We start from the raw sequence: 21,988 nt of genomic DNA, 5'->3' as shown, positions 1-21,988 counted from the left end.
AATTTGGATTTGTATTTTCAGATGGCATACAAGTTTGTTATTAAGGCACATGAAAGTCAACATACAGTATCAGTCAAAAGTTTGGACACCTAATTATTCCAGGGTTTACTTAATTTTTTAAAACAATTTTCTACATTGTAGAATAATAGTGAAGACATCAAAAAACACACATGGAGTTATGTAGTAACCAAAAGTGTTAAACTAATCAAACTATATTTGAGATTCTTCAAAGTAGCCACCCTTTGCCTTGATGACAGCTTTGCACACTCTTGGCATTCTCTGAACAAGCTTCATGAGGTAGTCACCTGGAATGCATTTCAATTAACAGGTGTGTCTTGTTCATTTGTGTAATTTATTTCCTTTTTAATGCATTTGAACCAGTCAGTTGTGTTGTGACAAGGTATGGGTGGTATACAGAAGATAGCCCTATTTGGTAAAATACCCAAGTCCATATTATGGCAAGAACAGCTCAAATAAGCAAAGAGAAACGATAGTCCATCAATACTTTATGACATGAAGATCAGTCCACTTTTAACGTTTCTTTAATTGCAGTCGCAAAAACCATGAACTGCTATGATGAAACTGGCTCTCATGAGGACCGCTACAGGAAAGGAAGACCCAGAGTTACCTCTGCAGAGGATAAGTTAATTAGAGATACCAGCCTCAGATTGCAGCCCAAATAAGTGCTTCACAGAGTTCAAGAAACAGACACATCTCAACCTCAACTGTTCAGAGGAGACTGTGTGAATCAGGCCTTCACGGTTGGATTGCGGCAAAGAAACCACTACTAAAGGACACCAATAAGAAGAAGAAACTTACTTGGGCCAAGAAACACGAGCAATAGACATTAGACCGGAGGAAACTTGTCTGATGAGTCCAAATTTGAGTTTTTTTTGTTCCAACCACTGTGTCTTTGTGAGATGCAGAGTAGGTGAACGGATGATCTAAGGCATGTGTGGTTCTCACTGTGAAGCATGGAGGAGGTGGTGTGGGGGTGCTTTGCTGGTGACACTGTCTGATTTATTTAGAATTCAAGGCACCCTTAACTAGCATGGCTACCACAGCATTCTGCAGCGATACGCCATCCCATCTGGTTTGGGCCCATCTGGTTTGGGCTTAGTATCATTTGTTTTTCAATAGGACAATGACCTAAAACACACCTCCAGGCTGTGTTACCAAGAAGGAGAGTGATGGAGTGCTGCATCAGATGACCTGGCCTCCACAATCACCCTACCTCAACCCAATTGAGATGGTTTAGATAGTTGATGTTAAAGCTTAAAAAATGACATTCAAATAAACATTCTCAAGAAATCATAGAATAGTTTGACAAACCTGTTTTGTAAGATTTCAAATGATATCAAACTCAACCATTTATCTTTTTCAGTGGTTTAAGACATGGGTGTCTCATGGTAGGGTGCGGTATACAATATGGGTCAACTTTGATCACTTATCTCCTGAATGTTTTGTCATTCAGTTCCAAAAAGTCACCTTCTGACCACTTCCACCATGGGAAAACATGTATGAAAGGTTTTGTTCAAATCAAAAAGGGTGCAGTCAGAAAGTGATTGCAATCATAGGATGACCCACACCTGATTGAACTATTCAATTTCCTGATTCAACAAATCCAGGGCTTTGTAGTTAGTTGATAAGTTGAATCGTGTTTGTGCTCACATATTTTTCTTCTAAACGAGCACTAACTTGGGTCCGCAGGAAAAGGGTTGAAAAACACAGCTGTATACTATAAACAAGTATTGTATCGCCATGTCCTGGAACTTTACACCTCATTAACATTGGCTAGACACTGGATACACTCCCATTAGTTGCTGTGGTTTGTTAACCTCTCGTATAAGCATGTGTACCTTAACAAATGATAGTGTTTGCGCTTTCAAAACATCCCACAGTCCAGAGAACGGTATTGATGACAGGAAACTCAGGGCGCTTAGGGCTTGACTTTGCGTGGGATGAAAGGCTATTGATTGGGTCTATTTTGAGATCGGCTCAGTCATGCAAACCCGCCTATTCAGGCCATCTATGTCATGCCTTGGGCAAGCGCCAACCTGTCTCTGATGGGAATGGTCCATAACATACAACAATCACTACCCAGGTTTTCAAAAACATGCCCAGATGTGTGAATGCACTACATGCAGACTTTGCACTCTCTAACATATACAGTATGCAATGATGAAGGCTGGGACAATTGTTTAGAAGGCAACCTTTTTCCATTTCCTTTCTGTCTGCATCGTTGATCTTGGTAGGCGCATGCCATAGTGAAAACGTATTCAGTATCTCCACCTGTCAAAAGGTAATGTGAGTAAGGAGCTGAGGAAAAGGATGCCATGTTGGAGTATTGGAAGACAGACCCAGATACCATTATTTTTGAATTTGCTGTTTAGAATTTGTCTACATGTCTGTCTGGTCATGATAGAGATAAATCAATAGATGTAGGCCTAAATGAAACCATGCACAGTTGTAATTTAAAATGTATAAATCCAGCTCAATTACCATACTTGATGTTGGCAGGCCAATATAACATGGGTTGCTCAGTTGGATAGGTATTTTACACTGTCTTGAGTATGAAGAACTCCCCTTTGATGGTTGTTGTTATTCACTTCTGGATTGATCCGTTCCCATGGTCTCGTAAGAAGGGGGAAGCCGTTTCAGAAGCTACTCAATAGTACAGATCCCTTTACTGTACTTCAATGAGAGTACTGCAGTTGCTTGAATAATGTTACCTGCACCTTTTTATAGTGCATTAAGTCTTTTTTTTTATTATAATTTTTTACCCAGACCTATCGAATGGAGTGTCATTTGACTCAACTATTGAGACCGCTTTTAACGCTCATGGCACGACCACTGGGCAGGCTTAGCAAGGATGTAAGGGATGGAGAACTGGCCTTTATGAGAACAGGGGCCTTGCAAGTGGTTTGTAAAGCCAAGAGACTTACAGTTTAACCTCCACATTAGAGGTCGACCGATTTAATGATTTTTCAACGCCGATTATTGGAGGACAAAAAAAAAAGCTGATGCCGATTTAAGAATATATATATATATATATTTATTTGTAATAATGACAATTACAACAATACTGAATGAACACTTATTTTAACTTAATATAATACATCAATAAAATCAATTTAGCCTCAAGTAGATAATGAAACATGTTCAATTTGGTTTAAATAATGCAAAAACCAAGTGTTGGAGAAGAAAGTAAAAGTGCAATATGTGCCATGTAAAAAAGCTAACGTTTAAGTTCCTTGCTCAGAACATATGAAAGTTCCTTTTTAACATGAGTCTTCAATATTCCCAGTTAAGACGTTTTTAGGTTGTAGTTATTATAGGAATTATAGGACTATTTCTCTCTATATCATTTGTATTTCATGAACCTTTGACTATTGGATGTTCTTGTAGGCACTTTAGTATTGCCAGTGTAACAGTATAGCTTCTGTCCCTCTCCTCGCTCCTACCTGGGCTCAAACCAGGAACACATCGACAACAGCCACCCTCGAAGCAGTATTACCCATGCAGAGCAAGGGGAATTACCACTCCAAGTCTCAGAGCGAGTGATGTTTGAAACGCTATTAGCGCACACCCCGCTAACTAGCTAGTCATTTCACATCGGTTACACCAGCCTAATCTCGGAAGTTGATAGGCTTGAAGTCATAAACAGTGCAATGCTTGAAGCACAACAAAGAGCTGCTGGCAAAACGCACGAAAGTGCTGTTTGAATGAATGCTTACGAGCCTGCTGCTGCCTACCACCGCTCAGTCAGACTGCTCTATCAAATCATATAACTAAGTCTAACATAATAACACACAGAAATACGAGCCTTAGGTCATTAATATGGTCGAATCCGGAAACTATCATCTCGAAAACAAGACGTTTATTCTTTCAGTGAAATACGGAACCGTTACAATTTTATCTAACGGGAGGCATCCATAAGTCTAAATATTCCTTTTACATTGCACAACCTTCAATGTTATGTCATAATTCTGGCAAATTAGGGTGCCAAAACTGTTGCATATACACTGACTGCGTGCAATGAACGCAAGAGAAGTGACACAATTTCACCTGGTTAATATTGCCTGCTAACCTGGATTTCTTTTAGCTAAATATGCAGGTTTAAAAATATATACTTCTGTATATTGATTTTAAGAAAGGCATTGATGTTTATGGTTAGGTACACATTGGAGCAACGATACACACCACAATGATTATATGCAATGCAGGACACGCTAGATAAACTAGTAATATCATCAACCATGTGTAGTTAACTAGTGATTATGATTGATAGATTGTTTTTTATAAGATACGTTTAATGCTAGCTAGCTACTTACCTTGGTTTACTGCATTCGCGTAACAGGCAGACTCCTCGTGGAGTGTAATGTAATCAGGTGGTTAGAGCTTTGGACTAGTTAACTGTAAGGTTGCAAGAGTGAATCCCCCGAGCTGACAAGGTAAAAATCTGTCGTTCTGCCCCTGTACGAGGCAGTTAACCCACCTTTCCTAGGCCGTCATTGAAAATAACAATGTGTTCTTAACTGACTTGCCTAGTTCTAAAGATTAAATAAAGGTGTAAAATAAATAAATAATAATAATATTTAAAAAAATGTATCTGCCAAATCGGTGTCCAAAAATACCGATTTCCGAATGTTATGAAAACTTGAAATCGTCCCTAATTAATCGGCCATTCCGATTTAATCGGTTGACCTCTACTCCACATACCTGTTTTAATATTACAAAGGAGCTGCTGATGTTACTCCTGAATGGGGCCCTTTACAAGAGCACCTGCATATCCAATGGCAAGATTGTCTAAGAATGATATGCGAATAGAGAATTTTAGGTTAGCATAGAACTACAATTTTTAAGACGCATTATCAGGGCCTAAAATCCCAAGATTCTGTTAAAATTAGGGTTAAAAGTAACACCTGTTACCAGCCAAATGGGGGTATATTTTTGGGTAAGATGTCTATTTTTACCAGCCACGTTGGCGGGTGGTCAGGGATCCACAGCGTGAGCATTTCACTTGCATTTGTTAATTTTAAAAAAAAAGTCAAGTATGAATACATTTTTTAGTAAAATAAATGCAGCAGTTGCTGTTTTCAAAGTATTTTGCCACTTCCCTTTATAGCTGGTAAATTAATCGCACAAAGTCAAAACTACGAATCCTATATAGCCTATTCCACTTCGCGCTGCAACACTGCCTGCTTGGGGGTGAGAGTGAAATATTCATTTTTAGTAGCACTGCCCTCTCCACAGGCATAAGAAATTGTCTAATTTACTTGAAACAAAAGTCTACTGAAGTGTGACTTTGTCCTTGTGTTTCTTGGCATTGTTTTGTTCACAAACTAGGTTGGTTTTCTATGTTTGAGTTTCAACTGATAGGGAAGAGAAGACAATGCTTCTTCTAGTCAGACTCAATAGCGCAGGCACACACATGACTCCATCGCGCTACCATGGTTACCTCCCGGCCTTTAAAGGGGCAGGTTAATGTTTTTTGTCTCGTCTGTGACGTTTAGGTTAAACGAATCAGGGCCACCCCATGTGATGGACCCACAACATTATTTAGTTTTTTTAAAACAATACAGCCAATACAATTTCCCCTAAAATACTTAATGTTGACATATCAATTACAAGCAATATAGACAGCATACATGGTTAATATTTGCGTTTATCTCTGCTAGATCACATTTATCAATAAAAGCTCTGATTTTTCTAAACAAATCAATTATAATTAAGACATGGGTGGAATAAATCATGTTCATCTTGAACAAATATAAATTATACAAGGTTTTCATCTCTATTGATGTTTATTGCTTTGAACTGAACATTAGAATAACACATTTTACATACAGTATTTTATGGAAATGGTAAATGAGCCCCATTAAACACACATTAAGGCCATTCTACACAATTTTTTTTTTTATTATTTTTTTACTGTGGGTGTGTTGCAAATGTATTTCTTGCACTTGATGCATTTGTACTGTGTCTTCCTGTCCTTGGGTCCACACACATCGCAGCGCTTCTTCCTGCTGCTAGCGGCTCAATCTAGGAACGATGAAAACGTTTTGTTCAGGAATTTTACTAATATCCTACTCACTCACATGCATAGTTACAGCAGGCCAAGGTAGGAGAGTCAGACACATGTAACAACATCACTTCCTAAATTGGAGTTGTTGGTTCTGTGGGTCAGGAAGATGGGACACCAGCATCCTCCTGAATCCTCCTCACAATGGCTGCAGAAACTGAGGTCCTTGGGATATGTTACCTTCTCTGTATTTGATGTCTTACCAAAGCCTTGCCCAGCTCCTCGAGAAAGCCGTCTCCTCCGGAGCTTCCCTCTGTCCCAATCTGGGTTCAACGCCATCCAGATGACAAACACATTGTACACCGAGATGTTGAAGAATATAACAAGTGGCCAGAGTAAGGTTCTTCTTTTGTAGCTGTAGCCAGTCACCAGCTTGTCTAAATTGTCCACCCCTCCTTTTGTGGCATTGTAATCCATTATGATATCTGGTTTTTGATGTTCCTGGCTACAGATTCTCCCATCTCTATACAGCGTACTTATGAGTACCACATTTTTGCCTTTCTTTGGCACGTAGGACACTAGGGACGTGTTCGGCCGTGAACAGAAACTTAAGAGGAATTGATAGGCCTGTTCCGTGTATTCAACAGCTCTGGCTTGTTTTTTCGTTATGTTTCTTCCATCATCAGCTTCCTCTTGAGAAGCTCCTCTTCCAGCTTGCGCAAAGTAAAAAATTTAAAAAAAAAAAAAAAAAGTTATTGCATGTGATGTTATGGCCACAGTGTCCCTGTGTCATGATCCTGATCAAGACCTTACTACTACTACTTTGTTTTTATGTACGTTGACTTTTGATGTTGATGGGCTACTTTTCTACGTGGGTTAAGACGATGCTGTTGCTTGTACCATCCATGTACAACAGATGTTGTAAAATAGTACTGAAAGGTTTACTGCAGATCTTGATCCCATATTTTGCGGGTTTAGACGGTATGTACTGCCTGAAGGGGCAGCAGCCCCTAAATAGCATAAGCTGTTCATCAACAGTAACGTTGGACCCAAGGTTGTAAAACAGGAGAAGGTGGTCCACCCACTGGTCCCACACTGACCTGATAGCAGCTAGCTTGTCTCGCTGCCGCCAAGTTGGTCTGGTGTCTCAGTTATCAAAGAGGATAATCCTGGAAATATAGTGGAAGTTTTCCAGAAACATTGTTGCACAGAAAGTTCTCTGCCAGTTTCTGCATCCCACAGGTATTCTGTGGATTCCCAGCAAGGACCTGAAAACACCAGCAAGGATAAGAACCCCAAAGAATGCATGTAAATTAGTTTGGTCCATCTCTCTCCAAAAACATGCCTTGCATCCAAATTAGTGCAGCCCAGAATGATTTTCTGGATGGTGCATGGGATAAACAGTTCAAATGAAGACTATGTCCTGCACATGAGTAACCACCACCCGCGTCAGCTCTGGTTGCATCCTTATCACATTGGCAGCCATGCGGGGTGGCTCATTTCTTGGGCAAGAAGACCATTTCAATTTCACAATGTTTTGGGCATCCATATTTCTCCTCTAGGCTGCTGATAAGCTGGTTGCTGCTTGGCTGGTCCTGGGGCTGGCTGAGGGTTAATCTCATTCTCTTCTTCCAACTCACTGTCAGACTCTGAATTGACAGAGACATGATCCTCATGTTTGGAAAACTCCTTCCACACTAGCTTCTCTCTCTGCAAAAATTATTTATAAGGCCCTGTGAGCAGAGATTATTTTGCCATACTGATTGATTGTGGTAAAGAGCCACACATGCAAAGCTATTTATTTGTGTCCCTCCTTTATTTGTGTCCCTATTGTGCAGGTTCCCGCTAGGCATTGTGTAGTTTCACACACTACTACTAAAGGGTAAAGAGTGCAAGAAAAGCACGAGACAGGCAGGGAAACAGACAGCACCAATAACCTATGTTGAAACAGCAGGCCCAGGGAGGAGGAAGTCATAGTGAAGGCACACAGCAAACCTTTTTGTTTAATTTTAGGTTAGCATAGAACTAGAATTTTTAAGACGCATTATCAGGGCCTAAAATCCCAAGATTGTGTTAAAATTAGGGTTAAAAGTAACACCTGTTACCAGCCAAATGCGGGTATATTTTTGGGTAAGATGTCTATTTTTACCAGCCACGTTGGCGGGTGGTCAGGGATCCACAGCGTGAGCATTTCACTTGCATTTGTTAATAAAAAAAAAAAAGTCAAGTATGAATACATTTTATAGTAAAATAAATGCAGCAGTTGCTGTTTTCAAAGTATTTTGCCACTTCCCTTCATAGCTGGTAAATTAATCGCACAAAGTCAAAACTACGAATCCTATATAGCCTATTCCACTTTGCGCTGCAACACTGCCTGCCTGGGGTGAAATATAGTTGTAGTGTACCTATGATGAAAATTACAGGCCTCTCTCATCTTTTTAAGTGGGAGAACTTGCACAATTGGTGGCTGACTAAATACTTTTTTGCCCCACTGTATGTAATATAAATGTGTAGGGGGTGCACAGAGAGCACCTAATGAAATGTGTTCTTTTACATGTTCTTCACAGAAAATGAGCCAAGGCTAATGAGTCTCAGGTTGAAAAAAAATAATTAATTGTATCATTTTTCTTTTAGTAAATATTGAAAATGGCTCCCACAGACCTGAACACCACGCAAGGGTTAAACAATATACCACATTACTTCTACTAGTAATACATTTATTGCTTTCTTGTGTGATTTGTTTGTGAAATTTTACCAGGGGAATAAATCTGAGTGGCTGGTCAATTTTTTTTTATCTACCTGCCACAGTGGCTGGTGGACCAAAAATAACATTTTATGACCTGGGCATTATAGAGGGGAAAATGGCCTGTGATTCCACACATGTACAGTTGTAGGATCTTAATTTGATCACTCTGTTGTCGCTGAGAATTTTCTTGCACCGCAGGAATTACATAAATTCACTGAACCTGCACTAAGACGCAGTATTGTACTTTTTATGAAACCTAATTTTGGCCAGCTAATAGCTTAACCACAGATAAAGCATAATTTCAATGTTGGAAAAGTCTGGATTAAACGTTCTGTCGCTGCAGGATTCTTTTGTTGTGACAATACTGGTCAAATTTAAGATTTTTGTAAATTCAATACAATCCTCGAGGAGGACTGCAGTTATGTCAGGGGAGTTTCTCCTGTGCCCTTGAGGTTTGTGATGAACTTCTATTCATGGAATCATGGACATAAAAAAAGCATTTCAAATTTGATTGAATTAAATCTGGACATCATTGACTGTACTACTGTATTCCTTCTAATCAATAATGTCCTAGAGGACAGCTGTAGAGAAAAGTTACACCTTTTGGACATGGAATTGTAGTATTTGTATACTACTATACTACATGAGTCTTATTTGACACTAGTTCATCACTCTCTCATTCTCAACAGCATGACTAGTCACATGTTCGAGTCGTCTCTCTGTGTGCACGCTTTAGAACTCCAGGATAATGGCATCATTAGACCAAGCCAATGAGTCTCTGTGGAGTCATTTACTGTTCTCTGCATGGTGACTGTAATATGGGCAAGCAGCTAGTGAGAACCACTATACCAGATTGAAGGTATTTAAAAAAGAATCTACTAGATTGAGCTACTTTGATAGTAAATGTCACTCCCAAGAAATGGCAGTGATGTTTACTCGGTTTCAGGAGGACAATATTACGTATTTAGTTGGCATAAACCTCCATATTTCATTTCATGTTCAGTGGTTTAAACTTTTCCAAGCCTCAACATACTTCAACGAGCTCATTGTGATTTTTCTGTCTCTTGTCCACAGGCGGCGCAGCAGCAGACTGCCAGCAAGCGTCCCAGCAATAGCACCCCTCCACCCACTCAGCTCAACAAGATCAAGTACTCTAGCGGTCCCCAGATCGTCAAGAAGGAGCGTCGCCAGAGTTCATCACGATTCAACCTCGCCAAGAACCGTGAGCTGCAGAAACTTCCTGCCCTCAAAGGTATCACCAACTAACCCACCAGCTTCTCTAGCTGCATCCTGATTCTCCACCTTTCTCCTCAATTGTGCTGTTCCCTTTTCAGATTTAAAAGCATTGGCTTGGTCTAAACATTGGCTGGAGGAGGTTTCCACCATTTTTAAATTCATGATGGGAAGTGTAGAAGTGCAAGCTTGGGGACACAATCACTGTGTCCTATTCATAGACACCCACATATCCTACATCCTATCCCCTCACTCCAGCCAGAACTTATTGTTCCACCTGTGGTGGCTTTGATGATCAGGGAGGTACACATAAGCAATGTTGATCGTTTAGCATCTCTGTGAATACTTACTGGCAATAGCTTTTATCTGCATATTTTGGTCAGATCCCTACCACTTGCATCAGTCATGGAGTATGATGATGTACATGGATGTAGGCCCTTTCATACCAGTACTTCAAAAGGCAGGACTGTATGTCTTCCCTCGAATTAATCACACGGATAGTGCCTCAGAAAGTATTCACATCCCTTAACTTTGGCCACATTTTGTTGTTACAGACTGAATTTCAAATGGATTAAATTGAGCTTTTTTGGTCACTGTCCTACACACAATACCCCATAATGTAAATGTGTTTTGAGAATATTTGTTTTTTACAAATTAATAAAAAATGTAAAGCTGAAATGTCTTGAGTCAATAAGTATTCAACCCCTTTCCTATGGCAAGTCTAAATAAGTTAAGGAGTAAAATAATACCCCACACATACAATTATCTGTAAGGTTTCTCAGTCGAGCAGATACAACCACAAAGACCAGGGAGGTTATCCAATGCCTATCAAAGGGTACATATTGGTAAATGGGTTAAATTAAACAAAAAAGCAGACATTGGATTTCCCTTTGAGCATGGTGAAGTTATTAATTACACTTTGGGTGGTGTGTCAATGCACCAAGTCACTGCAAAGATACAGGCGTCCTTCCTAACTTGCTGGAGAGGAAGGAAACCGCTCAGGGATTTCAACTTGAGGCCAATGGTTACTTTAAAACTTTTACAGAGTTTATTGACTGTGATAGGAGAAAACTAAGGATGGATCAACATTGTAGTTACTCAACAATACTAACCTAAGTAACAGAGGGAGAAGAAGGAAGCCTGTACAGAATAAAAATACATTCTAAAACGTGCATCCTGTTTCCAATAAGGCACTAAAGTAAAACTGCAAAAAAATGAATTTTATGTCCTGAATACAAAGCATAATGTTGTGGCAAATACAACCTCACTGAATACCACTCTACATATTTTCAAGCATGGTGGTGGCTGCATCATGTTATGGGTATGCTTGTCATTGGCAAGGACTAGGGTGTTTTTAGGATATTTTTTATTTTTTATTAAAGCTAAGCACTAGAGGAAAACATGGCTCTGTCTGCTTTCCAACAGACGCTGAGAGACAAATTCACCTTTCAGTAGGCCAAATATACACTGGAGTTGCTTACCACGATAACATTGAATGTTTCTGAGTGGCCTAGTTACAGATTTGACTGAAATCTGGTTGAAAATCTATGGCAAAATCTATGGCTGTATTGCAATGATCAACAACCAACTTTCTAGAGTTTGAAGAATCTTAGAAAGAATGTGCAAATAATGTACAATCCAGGTGTGGAGAGCTCTTAGAGACTTACACAGACTCCCAGCTGTAATCGCTGCCGAAGGTAATTCTAACATGTATTGACTCGGGTATAAAGACTCATGTAAATGAGAGATTTCTGTATTTTCATTTTCAATAAATTCACAAATATTTCTAAATACATGTTTTCACTTGTCATTATGGGGTATTGTGTGTACAGTGCCTTGCGAAAGTATTCGGCCCCCTTGAACTTTGCGACCTTTTGCCACCTTTCAGGCTTCAAACATAAAGATATAAAACTGTATTTTTTTGTGAAGAATCAACAACAAGTGGGACACAATCATGAAGTGGAATGACATTTATTGGATATTTCAAAATCAAAAACTGAAATATTGGGCGTGCAAAATTATTCAGCCCCTTTACTTTCAGTGCAGCAAACTCTCTCCAGAAGTTCAGTGAGGATCTCGGAATGATCCAATGTTGACCTAAATGACTAAGGATGATAAATACAATCCACCTGTGTGTAATCAAGTCTCCGTATAAATGCACCTGCACTGTGATAGTCTCAGAGGTCCGTTAAAAGGGCAGAGAGCATCACGAAGAACAAGGAACACACCAGGCAGGTCCAAGATACTGTTGTGAAGAAGTTTAAAGCTGGATTTGGATACAAAAATATTTCCCAAGCTTTAAACATCCCAAGGAGCACTGTGCAAGCGATAATATTGAAATGGAAGGAGTATCAGACCACTGCAAATATACCAAGACCTGGCCGTCCCTCTAAACTTTCAGCTCATACAAGGAGAAGACTGATCAGAGATGCAGCCAAGAGGCCCATGATCACTCTGGATGAACTGCAGAGATCTACAGCTGAGCTGGGAGACTCTGTCCATAGGACAACAATCAGTCGTATATTGCACAAATCTGGCCTTTATGGAAGAGTGGCAAGAATAAAGCCATTTCTTAAAGATATCCATAAAAAGTGTTGTTTAAAGTTTGCCACAAGCCACCTGGGAGACACACCAAACATGTGGAAGAAGGTGCTCTGGTCAGATGAAACCAAAATTGAACTTTTTGGCAACAATGCAAGACGTTATGTTTGGCGTAAAAGCAACACAGCTGAACACACCATCCCCACTGTCAAACATGGTAGTGGCAGCATCATGGTTTGGGCCTGATTTTCTTCAGCAGGGACAGGGAAGATGGTTAAAATTGATGGGAAGATGGATGGAGCCAAATACAGGACCATTCTGGAAGAAAACCTGATGGAGTCTGCAAAAGACCTGAGACTGGGACGGAGATTTGTCTTCCAACAAGACAATGATCCAAAACATAAAGCAAAATCTACAATGGAATGGTTCAAAAATAAACATATCCAGGTGTTAGAATGGCCAAGTCAAAGTCCAGACCTCAATCCAATCACAAATGCTCTCCATCCAACCTCACTGAGCTCGAGCTGTTTTGCAAGGAGGAATGGGAAAAAATGTCAGTCTCTCGATGTGCAAAACTGATAGAGACATACCCCAAGCGACTTAAAGCTGTAATCGCAGCAAAAGGTGGCGCTACAAAGTATTAACTTAAGGGGGCTGAATAATTTTGCACGCCCAATTTTTCAGTTTTTGATTTGTTAAAAAAGTTTGAAATATCCAATAAATGTCGTTCCACTTCATGATTGTGTCCCACTTGTTGTTGATTCTTCACAAAAAAATACAGTTTTATATCTTTATGTTTGAAGCCTGAAAGGTGGCAAAAGGTCGCAAAGTTCAAGGGGGCCGAATACTTTCGCAAGGCACTGTAGATGGGTGAGATTTAAAAAATAAATAATAATCAATAAAAAATAAAACGTTCTATCTGTTTTGAATTCTGGCTGTAACACAACCAAATGTGGAATAAGTCAAGGTGTATGAATACTTTCTGAAGGCACTGTACGTCAGCCTATTTTCACCAGAATGTTCATGAAATGTTAGGTTATTGTGTAAGAAGTTGGTTATTATTGGAAAACAATGGGATTCGAGACTCAAATGCCTTTTCAACTCATATCATAAGGTATGGTATTGATTAAATGAAGATAGCTGCCTTATTGCCTTTATGTTAATCGTGGTTACTTAGTACAGGCAAAGTCCAAGGTGCTAGTGTAACGGATGTGAAATGGCTAGCTAGTTAGCGGTGTTCGCGCTAAATAGCGTTTCAATCGGTGACGTCACTTGCTCTGAGACCTTGAAGTAGTAGTTCCGCTGCCTCTGCAAGGGCCGCGGCTTTTGTGGAGAAATGGGTAACGATACTTCCTGGGTGTCAGTTGTTGATGTGTGCAGAGGGTCCCTGGTTTGCGCCCGGGTATGGGCGAGGGGACGGTCTAAAGTTATACTGTTGCACTAGCACATAACCTACTCTAAAACCCAGGTTCTCAATGACCACATCCATTTTCTTCTCTGTCACTCTCATTCTTGTGTTTTGTTGCTTAGTCTCTTTCGCTCTCCCTCCTGTTGTGGCTCTGGGCTCTCTTCTCATTGAGAGTCTCCCCTTGTCTGGCCAGACAGAGGTACAGCAGAGGTACCACATGACACATTGCAGGCATTAATTGCATAGGACCGGGACGATGCCAGTATCGCGATACTCGTTAGTACCGTGGCAAGGAAACAAAACACAAAGGAGATTTTGCTTCTTTAGAAAGACAGCCCTAATGTTGAAAACAAACATCATTATGCTGCCATTCATAGTCACATTTATTTATTTCCCAAGATATGGAACACACTTTTTTTTTTTACATACAGCAGGGTTTTAAAAGATCAAAAAGTTGTCTGCTTCATGTTTTCATTTTTTGCCATCGAAAAAATATTGCAATACAGGTATCGTCACAGCTCTACAATTGGATCAGCAGTGCCTGCACTAAGTCGGACAGTGAAACCTCGCCATAACACACCATGCAGACTAGGGTTTAATATTTTCCCGGTATTTTACAAATGTTCCATCTTGAGAATAAATCACTTTTCTCCCGGGTAAGTCGGTGTTTCTCGCATTATAAAGCATATACAGTGGCTTGCGAAAGTATTCACCCCCCCCCCCCTTGGCATTTTTCCTATTTTGTTGCCTTACAACCTGGAATTAAAATAGATTTTTGGGGGTTTGTATCATTTGATTTAAAAAACATACCACTTTGAAGATGCTAAATATTTTTTGGGGTGAAACAAAAAATAAATAAGACAAAAAAACTGGAAACTTGAGCGCGCATAACTATTCACCCCCTGAAAGTCAATACTTTGTAGAGCCACCTTTTTGCAGAAATTATAGCTGCAAGTCTCTTGGGGTATGTCTCAAAAAGCTTGGCACATCTAGCCACTGGGATTGTTGCCCATTCTTCAAGGCAAAACTGCTCCAGCTCCTTCAAGTTGGATGGGTTCCGCTGGTGTACAGTAACCTTTAAGTCATACTACAGATTCTCAATCGGATTGAGGTCTGGGATTTGACTAGGCCATTCCAAGACATTTACATGTTTCCCCTTAAACCACTCGAGTGTTGCTTTAGCAGTATGCTTAGGGTCATTTTCCTGCTGGCAGGTGAACGTCCGTCCCTGTCTCAAATCTCTTGAAGACGGAAACAGGTTTCCCTCAAAAAATGTCCCTGAATTTAGTGTCATCCTTCCATTCTGACCACTTTGCCTGCCAATGAAAAACATACCCACAGCATGATCCTGCCACCACCATTGCTTCTCTGTGGGGATGGTGTCCTCGGGTGATGAGAGGTATTGAGCTCGCGCCAGACATAGTGTTTTCCTTGATTGCCAAAAAGTTTAATCTAACCAGAGTACCTTCTTCCATATGTTTTCGGGAGTCTCCCACATGCCTTTTAGCGAACACCAAATGGGTTTGCTTATTTTGTTTTAAAGCAATACCTTTTTTTTCTGGCCACTCTTCCATAAAGACCAGCTCTGTGGAGTGTACGGCTTAAAGTGGTCCTATGGATAGTCCAATCTCCGCTGTGGATTTTTGCAGCTCCTTCAGGGTTATCTTTGGTCTCTTTGTTGCCTCTCTGATTAATGCCCTCCTTGCCTGCTCTGTGAGTTTTAGTGGGCAGCCCTCTCTTGGCAGGTTTGTTGTGGTTCCATATTCTTTCCATTTTTAATAATGGATTTAATGGTGCTCTGTGGGATGTTCAAAGTTTCTGATATATTTTTTTATAACCCAACCCTGATCTGTTCTTCTCCACAACTTTGTCCCTGACCTGTTTGGAGAGCTCCTTGGTCTTTATGGTGCTGCTTGCTTGGTGGTGCACCTTGGTGTTGCAGACTCTGGGGCCTTTCAGAACAGGTGTATAATCCTGAGATCATGTGACGCTTCGATTGCACACAGGTGAACTTTATTGAACTAATTATGCGTAATTAACATTGATGCTACCTAAGCCTGATTAGCCATATATTAAATACATTTTATGAGCTCTACAATAATCACATTTAATGAACCCAAAAAGCCCAAATGATTGTGCCATTATCCAATGCATATACAGAATGATATAGGCTACTGCACATTAGGCACGGCAGAAAGACATAAAAGCCCATCGATGTAGCTAGCTATAGCCTATGCTCTCTTGTGTAAATAAATGAAACTAGCTCCAGAGGCTAAACTTTTTGAGTGTGAACTGTATTACTGTATTGTACAGTACATGGCAGTCTATGTATATTTGTAAACAACAGCTGGTGCACGATATCTAAGGTTTTGCTTGCCTGAGGTAGAGTATTTCAATGTAGTCTACAGCTTATCATATCTACCAAAATAGTTTTTGTCTATATTCTTCGTAGCTGTCTATTTATCACCACAAACCGATGCTGGCACTAAGACCGCTCTCAATGAGCTGTATACGGCCATAATCGAACAGGAAAACGCTCATCCAGAGGCAGCGCTCCTAGTGGACAGGGACTTTAATGCAGGGAAATGTACATTTTTTTTAACCTAATTTCTACAAGCATGTTAAATGTGAAACCAGAGGGAAAAAAACTCTAGACCACATTTACTCCACACACAGAGATGTGTACAAAGCTCTCCCTCGCCCTCCATTTGACAAATCTGACCACAATTCTATCCTCCTGATTCTTGCGTACAAGCTAAACATTTAAGCAGGAAGCACCAGCCACTTGGTCAATAAAAAAGTGGTCAGATGAAGCAGATGGTAAGCTGCAGCACTGTTTTGCTAGCACAGACTGGAATATGTTCCGGGATTCTTCCGATGGCATTGAGGAGTACACCACATCAGTCACTGGCTTCATCAATAAGTGCATTGATGACGTCGTCCCCACAGTGACTGTACGTACAAACCCCAACCAAAAGCCATGAAGAAGACAACCCTCCATTTTAGTCCACAATGGAACATTCCACTTAGTATTTAAGAACCCTTTATCAGGCAACATCCACACTGAGCTAAAAGCTAAAATGGAGGGGTAGAAGGGTAGAGCTGCCGCTTTCAAGGAGCGGGACTAACCCAGAAGCTTATAAGAAATCCTGCTATGCCCTCCGACGAACCACGCTAGTCGGATGTGGCAAAGCTTGCAAACTACTACATAATGCAAAACGGAAGCACAATCGCGAGCTCCCCAGTGACATGAACCTACCAGACGAGTTAAATTACTTCTATGCTCACTTCGAGGCAAGTAACACTGAAACATGCACAAGAGCATCAGCTGTTCCGGACGACTGTTTGATCATGCTCTCCGTAGCCAATGTGAGTAAGACCTTTTTTTTTTTTTTGTGATTTTATATATTTTTATCCCCCCCCCCCTTGCCTCATCGCTACAACAAGGTTGTGCGTCCTCCGAAACCCCAAACAAGCCACACTGTTTCTTGACACAATGCCCACTTGACCCGGAAGCCAGCTGCACCAATGTGTTGGAGGAAGCACCGTGTACTGCACCAATTGGTAGTTAGTCTTGCCTCATCGCTGCAACAAGGTCGTGCGTCCCCCCCAAACACCAACCAAGCCTCACTGTTTCTTGACACAATGCCCACTTAACCCGGAAGCCATCCGCACCAATGGGTCGGAGGACGCACCGTGCACTGCACCCGGCCCGCCACAGGAGTCGCTTGTGCGCAATGGGACAAGGATATCCCTGCCGGGCAAACCCTCCCCTATCCCAGACGACTCTGAGCCAATTGTTCGCCGCCCAATGGGTCTCCCGGTCGCGGCCGGCTGTGACAGAGCCTGGAACGAACCCAGAATCTCTAGTGGCACTGCCTTACACCACTGCGCCAATCGGGAGCCCCTTGTGAGTAAGACCTTGAAACAGGTTAACATTCACAAAGCCGCAGGGCCAGACGGATTACCAGGATGTGTACTCCGAGCATGCGCTGACCAACTGGCAAGTGTCTTCACTGACATTTTCACCCTCTCCCTGTCAGAGTCTGTAGTACCAACATGTTTCAAGCAGACCACCATAGTCCCTCTGTCCAAGAACACTACGGTATAACCTGCCTAAATGACTACCAACCCATAGCACTCACATCTGTAGCCATTAAGTGCTTTGAAAGGTTGGTCATGGCTCACATCAACACCATTATCCTAAAAACCCTAGACCCACTCCAATTTCCATACCGCCCCAACAGATCCACAGATGAAGCAATCTCTATTGCACTCCACACTGCCCTTTCACATCTGGACAAAAGGAACACCTATGTGAGAATGCTATTCATTGACTACAGCTTAGTGTTCAACACCATAGTGCCCTCAAAGCGTATCACTAAGCGAAGGATCCTGGGCCTAAACACCTCCCTCTGTAACTGGATCCTGGACTTCCTGATGGGCCGCCCCCAGGTGGTAAGGGTAGGTAACAACACATGCGCTACGCTGATCCCAACACAGGGGCCCCTCCGGTGCGTGCTCAATCCCCTCCTGTACTCCTTGTTTACTCTTGACTGCATGGCCAGCCATGACTGCATGGCCAGCCATGACTCCAACACCATTATTAAGTTAGCCGTTGACAACAAGATAGCCTATAGGGAGGAGGTCAGAGACCTTGCACTGTAGTGCCAGGACATCAACCTCTCCCTCAATGTGATCAAGACTAAGGAGATGATTGTGGACTACAGGAAAAGGAGGTCTGAGCACGCCCCCATTCTCATCGATGGGGTTGTAGTGGAACAGGTTGAGAGCTTCAAGTTCCTTGGTGTCCACATCACTAACAAACTAACATGGTCCAAGCACACAAAGACAGCTGTGAAGAGGACACGAAAAAACCTATTCCCCCGCAGCAGACTGAAAAGATTTGGCGTGGGTCCTCAGATCCTCAAAAGGTTCAACAGCTGCACCATCGAGAGCATCCTGACTGGTTGCATCCCTGCCTGGTATGGCAACAGGTCGGCCAATCCAACCACAAGGCACTACAGAGGGCGGCCCAGTACATCCCTGGGGCCAAGCTTCCTGCCATCCAGGACCTCTATACCAGGCGGTGTCAAAGGAAGGCCCTAAAAATGGTCAAAGACTCCAGCCATCAAAACCATAGACTGTTCTCTCTGCTACCACACGGCAAGCGGTACCGGAGCATCAAGTCTAGGTCCAAGAGGCTTCTAAACCGCTTCTACCCCCAAGCCATAAGACCCCTGAACATCTAATCAAATGGCTACCCAGACTATTTGAATTGCCCCCCCTTTTACGCTGCTGCTACTCTCTAGTTATTTTTATTTTTATCTATGTAAGGTCATTTTTAATAACTCTACCTACATGTACATATTACCTCAATTACCTTGACTAATCGGTGTACCTGCACATTGACTTGTACCGGTACCCCATGTGTATATCCTCTCTCTTGTTATTTTACTGCTGCTCTTTAATATCCTCTCTCTTGTTATTTTACTGCTGCTCTTTAATATCCTCTCTATTGTTATTTTACTGCTGCTCTTTAATATCCTCTCTCTTGTTATTTTACTGCTGCTCTTTAATATCCTCTCTCTTGTTATTTTACTGCTGCTCTTTAATATCCTCTCTCTTGTTATTTTACTGCTGCTTTTTAATATCCTCTCTTGTTATTTTACTGCTGCTCTTTAATATCCTCTCTATTGCTATTTTACTGCTGCTCTTTAATATCCTCTCTCTTGTTATTTTACTGCTGCTCTTTAATATCCTCTCTTGTTATTTTACTGCTGCTCTTTAATATCCTCTCTTGTTATTTTACTGCTGCTCTTTAATATCCTCTCTTGTTATTTTACTGCTGCTCTTTAATATCCTCTCTATTGCTATTTTACTGCTGCTCTTTAATATCCTCTCTCTTGTTATTTTACTGCTGCTCTTTAATATCCTCTCTCTTGTTATTTTACTGCTGCTCTTTAATATCCTCTCTCTTGTTATTTTACTGCTGCTCTTTAATATCCTCTCTCTTGTTATTTTACTGCTGCTCTTTAATATAAAGTAAGCATTTCGCTCTAAGGTTGTTGCATTTTGCACATTTGACAAATAAAATGTGATATTATGGCCTGGGATTATGCACATCGTTCAAACTGTGATAAAGCAGAAGAGAACATGCAATTCTGGTGCAGCACATTCATCCTACTAAGTTACAAGTATAGGCAAGTGAATTAGATTAACATTTTTAAATATAATAGCGCATATTTGTATAATTTAGTAGGCTGATGCATATATATACCTTTCATAATAGTTCCCCTAATGTTATTTGCCTACCTCCTCTATTTCTTTATTGTTGGTTCTTTCCTTCCTTTGCTTTCTACAGTTAAATGAAATATTTTTAGTTGTCCTTATCTTCATCATTCTAATGACATCCTTGAATAATGTTGGACTAGAATTAGATGCAGAAAGCTTTCACTGCTCTTCACGAAGATTGATTGGTTATGGGTCTGAATAAATAACTGCTATAGCCTACCGACATCGTGCGTTCGCTCTTCTTTCAAACTACCTGAGTTCTATTGGCTGCTGTATTTAACATTCAGCAATAAAGAGCTTGCGTTCCTCTTTGAATAGTCTATTGGTTTAAGAAATTCAAAACAAAATTATGTCTAGCAAGATATTTCCTGCATGGGACTCCAAGAGCTAAGGAGCGTTTTTTTAAGGAGAGGTCAGCGGAGCACAGGTGCTTGCATATTGCTCAAGAGACAGAGGCTATAAGTTAGAAGCTTATTATGCATAACCCATCATTACTTAGCTAAATATAAGGCTAATACTGCATTGAATCTATTACCTGAAAGGTAGACTAGGACACACAGTACCAGTAAAACGTTTGGACACACCTACTCATTCAGATGACCTGGCCTCCACAATCACCTGGCCTCCACAATCACCTGGACTCCACAATCACCTGGCCTCCACAATCACCTGGCCTCAACCCAAATGTTAGTCACTCCATTAGCCTGTCTGCTATCAGTGACTGCAAAACCACATTTTGAAATTGCACCTTGTGTATTCTACCCCGCAACAGTTAAACTGAGAAATAAAAATGAGGTAAAACATTTTTTTTTAATAAATGCATTGTTATTTTTTTATTATTATGTTTTAACCCTGTAGTAGATGCTTGTTTCTCAGTCTAAGATTTGTTATTTGGATGTGACTGCAGACATTTCCCTGTTCCATACACACTGCAGTCAACATCGGCCTCGGGCTGGTGATGAATTCACTAATAGCTGTAGTCAAAGAAATGGTGATAATGCATGTACAGTAGAGACTTTATTGCTGTAGCGTTATGTGTTGCTTTAGCCCTTCATAAGCACTATTGGTTTTCTTTATTAATCCCAAACATCGGCTTTACACTGCAGTGTTGTGACAGTAATCGCACAGAGAAAGGTCCGTGTTTGTTTGCTGTTCCTCGCCAGGGCGATTTCCGCCATGGGTTTTGCATTAGGACTATTTTTCCCAACAGACAGTGATTTTTGTCCAGTGGCTCTGTGCTGCTGTGTGTGTCTGTCTAGTGCCTGAGGCTGTGTTACACATGTCCCTATAGACTCTCCCTCTCTCTATTCCCCTCGGCTCGTGATCAGCACATTGTTGAATGTCTCTGGTATGTGACCCGTCGACCCTCGGCAGCAGCTTGGTTTTTCTGGGAATGTTCAAATTTGAATATTCTGGGAAGTGGGATTAACCCTATTGGATGAACTGTGTGCTGCCAAGTGTTGAAGTGCTGCTATAGGATAGGACGGATTATAATTGAATGTTTTAATTATATGTTTAAGGGAAGAGTAGATCGCAGCTTCCCATGGCATGCATGTTAAAGTCTGCAGTTGTATTTCAAAGATCACAGAGGATTTGAAGCTTGGACGCAAATGGATGCAGAGAATAAATGATAGGTCCTATTCGTTGTTTTAGCTAGCCACTTGGAGTGCATTATGCGTTTGAGAGAATTCTGTGAAAGAATAGGGAGTGAACTAGGATTACTTATGATACAATAACTGAT

The 21,988-nt window shown here is 41.0% G+C and overlaps 1 protein-coding gene across 8 annotated transcripts in view; it reads left to right on the top strand.

Annotated features, from left to right (window-relative positions):
• LOC110502361 (serine/threonine-protein phosphatase 2A 56 kDa regulatory subunit delta isoform) overlaps positions 1-21,988 on the top strand; it is a 56,181-nt gene that overhangs the window by 12,859 nt on the left and 21,334 nt on the right. For all 8 annotated transcript variants that reach the window (XM_036959655.1, XM_021580321.2, XM_021580324.2 and 5 more), the window contains one exon: positions 9,846-10,023. In XM_036959655.1, coding sequence (XP_036815550.1) covers positions 9,846-10,023 — 178 coding nt within the window. The remainder of the gene's footprint in view (positions 1-9,845; positions 10,024-21,988) is intronic.

This window comes from Oncorhynchus mykiss, chromosome 23 (assembly GCF_013265735.2).
Source record: "Oncorhynchus mykiss isolate Arlee chromosome 23, USDA_OmykA_1.1, whole genome shotgun sequence".
NCBI lineage: Eukaryota > Metazoa > Chordata > Actinopteri > Salmoniformes > Salmonidae > Oncorhynchus > Oncorhynchus mykiss.
Note: the sequence above shows the minus strand (reverse complement) of the source record. Positions and strands in the feature narration are given on the sequence as shown.